This window comes from Oryzias melastigma, linkage group LG14 (assembly GCF_002922805.2).
Source record: "Oryzias melastigma strain HK-1 linkage group LG14, ASM292280v2, whole genome shotgun sequence".
NCBI classification, from domain to species: domain Eukaryota; kingdom Metazoa; phylum Chordata; class Actinopteri; order Beloniformes; family Adrianichthyidae; genus Oryzias; species Oryzias melastigma.
Window position 1 is genome coordinate 16,324,231 of NC_050525.1, and position 6,958 is coordinate 16,331,188.

At 36.4% G+C, this 6,958-nt stretch overlaps 1 protein-coding gene across 2 annotated transcripts; it reads left to right on the forward strand.

Annotated features, from left to right (window-relative positions):
• The first annotated feature begins 40 nt into the window (after nucleotides 1-40).
• slc46a3 (solute carrier family 46 member 3) lies at nucleotides 41-6,650 on the forward strand. Of its 2 annotated transcripts, none has more exons than XM_024262586.2 (6): nucleotides 41-244; nucleotides 326-539; nucleotides 1,175-2,054; nucleotides 3,635-3,718; nucleotides 3,901-4,057; nucleotides 4,919-6,650. In XM_024262586.2, the coding sequence occupies exons 2-6, from the start codon at nucleotides 345-347 to the stop codon at nucleotides 5,034-5,036; spliced, it is 1,434 nt and encodes a 477-aa protein (XP_024118354.1). In that variant the 5' UTR covers nucleotides 41-244; nucleotides 326-344; the 3' UTR covers nucleotides 5,037-6,650. The 2 variants fall into 2 exon arrangements, with proteins under 2 accessions (XP_024118354.1, XP_024118363.1); XM_024262595.2 differs by having other exon boundaries at nucleotides 41-239.
• Nucleotides 6,651-6,958: the final 308 nt, after the last annotated feature.

The window sequence follows — 6,958 nt, forward strand, 5'->3', positions numbered from 1 at the left end:
GATTGACAGAAAGTGCCACCCAATAGAACAGCGCCGAAAAGTCGCGTCCAATCATAAACGGAGGGGGGCGGGCTTTATGGATTTTATAACCTCTGCCGTTGCAGGCTGGTCTATAAAGGAAGCCGATGAAAGTCGTAAACATGACACTGACCGACTCTCTATGACAGGGACTACAACCATGATCCAGACGACTTTTTGAACTGTCAAAGGACTGGAATTCACTTTCAAGATTAACACCAGTAAGGTAGAGAATGAAAAATACGTCTGTCATTGTTTATCACCCTGTGTATCCCGACAGCCTCTGCCACCATTTGTTTATTTTTAGGGAATCCTCCATCATCAAGATGAAGCGCCTATACCTGGTGGAGCCAGTGGTGGCCCTGTATGCTTTCAGCAGTTTTCTCATCTACCCACTGGTGCAGCAGTACATATACCGCCGGCTCTGGCAGCAGCTGACCAACACCACCTACCCCATCTCCAGCAACAGCTCCAGATGTGTACCAAGCAACAGCAGCAGCAACCACACAGACTTCCATAAGGTTAGACTTTAAAGACCCACTGTGTTTTATCATGATGGAGAGCATAGAAAATTAAGCTTAAATAGCATTTTCTTAACACAAAATGCTGTGAATGCTGTGTAGCCAATCAGGCACTTGTTCTTGTTTGTGCCTCAACATGTCTCCAGATATATATATATATATATATATTTTGTCAAAACACATTAGTTCAGCTATTAACCAACCTTTTTTTAAGTATCTGTCTGTCAGTAACTATTGAGCTGTTGCAGCCCAAGGCTATTTGTGTCTTGTGACTAAATAATACTCGCATGACTTTAAGTCTGTGACACATCAACACTTGAGATAAATATATTATTCAGAAGAAAAAAGTAATGCATGACTTTAAGTCAGAATTAGGCATTAGATGGTGGATGTGAGAAACACAAGTGGAAAATCCAGTTGTAATTCAAACGGCCACACCTGCACTTGTTGCAAAGAAAATGTGTTCCTTTTATTCTTAAACAGGAAAACCACACATAAAACATCTGCAGGTGCTCAAAGTTCTCTTTCTTTTAATATATTTGTCTATTAGTTTCGGAGTAAATAGTGTTTGCCTTTTTAAAATTTGCCATCATTCATTTTTAGACCAATAAAGTTTTCCGTGTCTGCATTTCCAGGAGGTACAGAAACAGGCGTCCCTGTTCTCCACATACTCGGAGCTTCTCTCCACCATCCCCTCATTGATCGTCACCCTCCTGCTGGTGGCTTACAGCGACCGAGGAGGCCGCAAGATCACCATCGTCATGCCCTTGATTGGCTCTCTGATCTACGGTTCCACCTTCCTGATGGTCTCCTTCTTTGAGCTGAACATCTATTTGCTGATTGGCTCCTCATTTCTCAGCTCTCTGTTTGGGGGTTTGGGAACCTTTCTCGGGGGCTGCTTTGCCTACATAGCCGACTTGTGCAAGAATGAGCGTCAGAGAACCTTGCGCATGGCCGGAGTGGACATGATGATCGGACTGTTGTCGGGGGTGGCTGCAATATCGACAGGCTACTTCCTGAGAGCGGCGGGCTTTAACTGGCCGTTTCTAACCTCAGTGTTGTGCCAGAGTCTGACCCTTCTTTATGCAATTTTTATCCTCGAAGAAACTGTGAAAGCCCCTGACGACGGTGTCATTTTGGACGAGTCCCGCCGACGATCTGCATTAAAATATATGGTCTGTGCCGTCTACCAGACCTTCTCAGGACTCAGCTCTAAGTGTAAAGTTCTTCTAGCCCTCATGATGTTCATCTTCACCAGCTTCTCCTTTGCCTACGTTGGAGGCATTTCTTTGGTGACGCTGTATGAACTCAATGAGCCCCTCTGCTGGAACGAGGTCTTGATCGGCTACGGTTCAGCCCTGTCCACCACCGTGTTCCTGACGAGCTTTGCAGGAGTGTCAGTGCTCACATACTGCCGCGTTCCACAGCTTCTCATCGTCCTGCTGGGGATCATGTCCGTCGCATTGGGAATGATCCTGCTGTCGTTTGCAAAGACCACTGTGCTGATGTTCATAGGTAAGCAAAAAAAAAAAACACATGCTAATGATAAGTATGGTGAAAAAACCCCCCACAATTTTTAGGTAAAAAGATGGAAATTTTTAGCTAAAGCTGATTTGTGTTAATTTTTCCCTCGATTTTACATAAAATTCCAAGGATACAATGCATTAGACCAGGGGTCTCAAACTGGCGGCCTGCAGGCCACCTGCGGCACCCAAATTAATATTTTGAATCACAGTCAGGTATAAATTTCTTGGGGGTGGGACTTCACCGGCCTTGAAACAGGGACACTTTTAGGGCCTTACTTTTATTTTTTATTTTTTTTAGAAATTGACTATTTGCACATATCGTACTACTAAGCCAGGGGTCGGCAACCCTTAACAGTAAAATAGCCATTTTGGCTCTTTTTCTACTGATCAAAGCCTAGAAAGAGCAGAATAGTTTTACTTTAGCCTTTAAGAAATTTGGATTTGCATTCATGACCATCTTTTTTTTTTTTTTAATATATGAATTATGTCCATTTTTTGGCACGAACAAAAGCAAAAATATAAAAAAATTGGATTTTTAAAACATTTATACCTTTAGTAGAGGCCAAATTAGCGAAAAAGCTAGCTTGTTGCCGAATTACTAGCTGAACTCCAAATTAGCATAAAATACTTCAGTAAATTAAATCAGCCAAAAATGTTAGCATGTTGCTAAAATAAAATCTAAATTCTAAATTAGCCTAAAAACTTTGGAAGATAACAGATTAGCCAGAAATGTTAGCACATTGCTAAAATATTAGCTTAACTACAAATTAGCATAAAAAAATTAATTAGAGGCCAAATTAGCCAGATAAAAAAGCTAGCTCGTTGCTCAATTGCTAGCTGAACTCTTAAATGGCCTAAAATTCATCTGTAAACTAAATTAGTCAAAAAAGTTAGCCTCTTGCTAAAATAGAAGCTAAACTCTAAATTAGCCTAAAAACTCCAGTAGATAACAAATTAGCCAAAAATGTTAGCATGTTGCTAAAATAATAGCTTATCTCATAATTTTTGAGAATTACTATTTTATTTTTCCTCAGCCTGAGAGCCACCATGGAGGGATAGAAGAGCCACAGGTTGCAGACCCCTGTACTGAGCAATAATTCTACATGTCCAATAGTCCAGCAGGGAACATCCCTCTCTTATTTAACCCTTTAACACCTGAGGTGTCAACGTAATTCCAACAGGCCTCTTGTCTCCTTCAAAATCTGTTGGAATTACGTTGATCGTGTCAGCGGTTGAAAAGTTACAGTAAATCAAAGAACATTAACACTGGAGCTCCGGAGTTAAAGGGTTAACTGGGTATCGATTGACAGTAAGTTTACAGTGTGAAAAAAATGGTTTGCCAACTTTATTACACAACAGTTATCACAAGTCATAAAATCTAATTACTAATTAATTTCTCGGTTTTGTAACACTAGGTACTTGTGACAAAAGAGATTTTACTGCTTGTATCTATAAATACCTTTTTTACACAACTTTGATAGTAACTTCCATCGAGAAATATTTATTAAAATGTGTTATTCTGGGTTATTATTGAAGCAAAATTTGATTTGAAATCCCCTTTTCTTACAGTGAGAATACCAATGCTGCTCTCGATTATGCCTTTCCCTGTTTTGCGCTCCATGATGTCGAAGAATATCTCAAAATCTGAGCAAGGTGAGTGAGTTTAGGCCTCTACATGAACTGTAGGGCCGTGTCTGTGTTTGCAGAAGCAGAGTCCAGTGAAGTGTGTCTTGCTTCACAAAGGATCAGTACTCCAAGTTCTGTTTGTTTAAGTACAAAAAAAAACACATTCATGAAGATAAAAAGGCCCAATCTTTTATTATTTTGTTTTACAGGAGCCCTGTTTGCCTGCCTTTCTTTTCTGGAGAGTTTAACCAATAATGTGTCCTCTGGAGTCTTCAACAGTGTTTATGCTGCCACTGTTTCATGGTACCCTGGCTTTGTCTTCGTCCTAGCTGCAGGGCTCTGTTTAATTCCCTTATCTGCTCTTGGGTAAGTAAACTCTCGAATGCTTACAGCCGCTTAAATATATTAGCACTCGGATGTTTGGCAGAAACTATCAATATTTAGTTTAATAAAATATTTCCTGGTTTAATACATTTGATGTCCAAAGTACATTTTGAAAGTAGTATAAACTTAAAAATAAACTTACATTTAGGAATGAACATTACAAATGTCCAAAGTTATTCAGACATTTGGAAAAAAATATAAACCAGATTATGTTTAGGGTTCAGATGTGCAGCTGTCATTTTTGGATGGAGTTTCAAAACAAAAGCTTCCTTTTTTTGCTTTGTCACTGTTTGTCAGTTTGGCTTTGGGAAGCTGAAAAAGAGAAACTGTTTGCTATGTCGCACTTTCCAGAGAAAAAAAAAAAACAAGAATCGATTCCTCATTTTTATATCCTACTTCCTTGAACAGTTTTTAAATTGATTTATAGAACACTTGGATAGCGCCATCCACCGTATACCAATAATGCTGTGACTTATTAAAATGATGGCTGTGTTTGTCTTACAAAGAATTAATGCTTGGTCAGTCTTTTTGGTGCACTGTGAAGCATAAATCCCCTCTGACTCCACATCACATGTTCTGCTTTTTCTGTCATGCTTTGTTGTCACAAATCCCTAATTAACTTTCAGTCATGTTAAATAATTTACAGTTTATACATATTTTTACAGGCGTTGATACATTTTCATTTTTAAAAATCAGTGTACATCTTGTAAAGATACGTAATCATTTGTGGTTCAAGTAACTCTTGATGCAACTGCTGAAATAGCTGCATGACTCTGCAAATGCAACTGTTTTTCTTGTAATCTAAGGTATTTTTCCTAAAATCCCCCCTCTCCTTGTTTTCAGGGTGGTTGCTCTGATTGGAACCGATGTTTCCACAGAGATCAGAAGAGCAGAAACTTTCTCCTCAGGAGAGGCAATAACTGCAGAGGATGATCAGGAAAACCAGCCTCTGCTCAGCTGAGGGTTTGGACAATATTTAGAAGCTATGCATAAAAACAGAAACCACACCCACATATTTTCCTGTACATTTATATATATTTATACAACTGAGAACATATGCACTTCGTTTAAGTACCAGGGATACACAGTGTTTTATTTTTGACTGTTGCTTTTATTTCCTGTTTTTGTGCCACTGTCATTTTACCATTTTTAGATTGAGATTTTGATGTAGCTTTTTGTAGTCTCAAAAGACTTTTGGAAGTCCTTTTTGCCTCAAAGGGTTGAAGATTTCAATAATACATACTTTTGAAGATATAAACCCTAAAAAGGAGAATGCAAATTAATGTAAAAAGGGAAAAAATGGCAGAAAAAGATTTTTAAAGATATTTTATATCTGCTTTACTGAATATGTTTGGATTTGTCTCTTAGTTTAATTCTTTTCAAGAAGTGGTTGATTTTTCTTTTTAATCAGACTGTGACTGGCTTTAAAAGCCGTTTTTGATGCAATTTGATGATTGTTTATCTTAGTTTTTTTGGGTTGTGTGATGCTTTGATTTGCTACAGAAATAGGTCTAAGCTTAAGTTTGATTTTAATAATCAACAAAATTGCAACAATCTAGACCCAATAGGGGTTTTTAGTCAGTGATTCTGTATCTCTATTATCCTGTTCATTAAAAAAAACTTAAATAATTGCTCTCATGCGCACGAGCAGATCGGTTTTTGTATTAAGTTTTCTATTCAGCATTTTTCACTAATTCTAAAATAGATCCTGGCACCAAAAAAAAAAAGTTTACAAATGTAGATAAAATATTGGTTTTACATTTCTGCTTTTGTGGACACAGTGAAGAACTTATTTTAACAACTTGCGCAATACTAGGTTTTTGCTCTAATTCACTTGTTTTTTTTGTTTGTTTTTGCTTTAAGTGGAAAATTGCAACAATTGTGATTTTTTTTCTTTATTTTCATTTTAGAAATTTCAATTAGAAATCTGATTTGAGGAAAATGTGTCTTATAATTTTGTCTTTAAACCTCCTTACTCCATGCAACTTACATGCAAAATGATCATAGAAATGAGAAAATGTTGTTTTTCATTGAACTTGTCTGCACTTTATACACAGTAGTCCACCATTAGCCAGCCTACTGTGGAAAATAACTTTTGTTATTTAATTGTTACAAACATCTTAGACAATATTCATATAAAAATATTCATTAAAAAAAGGGAAATGTCTTTCTAAAGTGAAACATTTTGTAGCCTCATTTAAAAACTATATTTAAAATGTAAACATCTTTGGAAAAAATGTTACTTGCTTAAAGGCGTGCACTTTCAACAGAACTTTTCTTTGTTTGGTTGTGAAGAAAGATTGACTCTACTTGGTTATATTTAGAGTTTGACCATTTAAATTTCTAATAAACCCTTTTTCCTTTTACCTGACCAAACCTAAAGCGATATTATCAATAATAGCATATGTACTGTATCTGTAATGTGTGAATGCTCAATGTTAAAAAGAACATCTTTTGTTCTGGATTGGTAACCACTTGAAGAATATGCTAATGTGTGAAATATATTTTTAAGAATCATCATTTGAAGGGAAAAAAATAAAAATAAATATAAGCACTTGTGTCCTTTTGGAAAAAATGCATTGCTTTGTCTATATCTATTTTTATTTAGTATTGAGTGGAGTAATGTCATTTTAATTTGAAATGTTTCTTCTTTTATTTTTACCTCTAGTGTCTTAAGTTTTTTCTGTTTTTCTTTAATCTGTAGAAACAGCTGCAAGAGAACAGAAGAAGTTGCCTTAGTGTCTAAGATATCTGAAATAAATAAAACTAATATAAACCTTTAGCAGCTCAGATGTTGCTTATAAGACTTTTTAATTGTAAAAAAATAACAAATTTCAAATATATTTTATTTCACCAAGTAATTTTTGATACCATTTCTAGCTA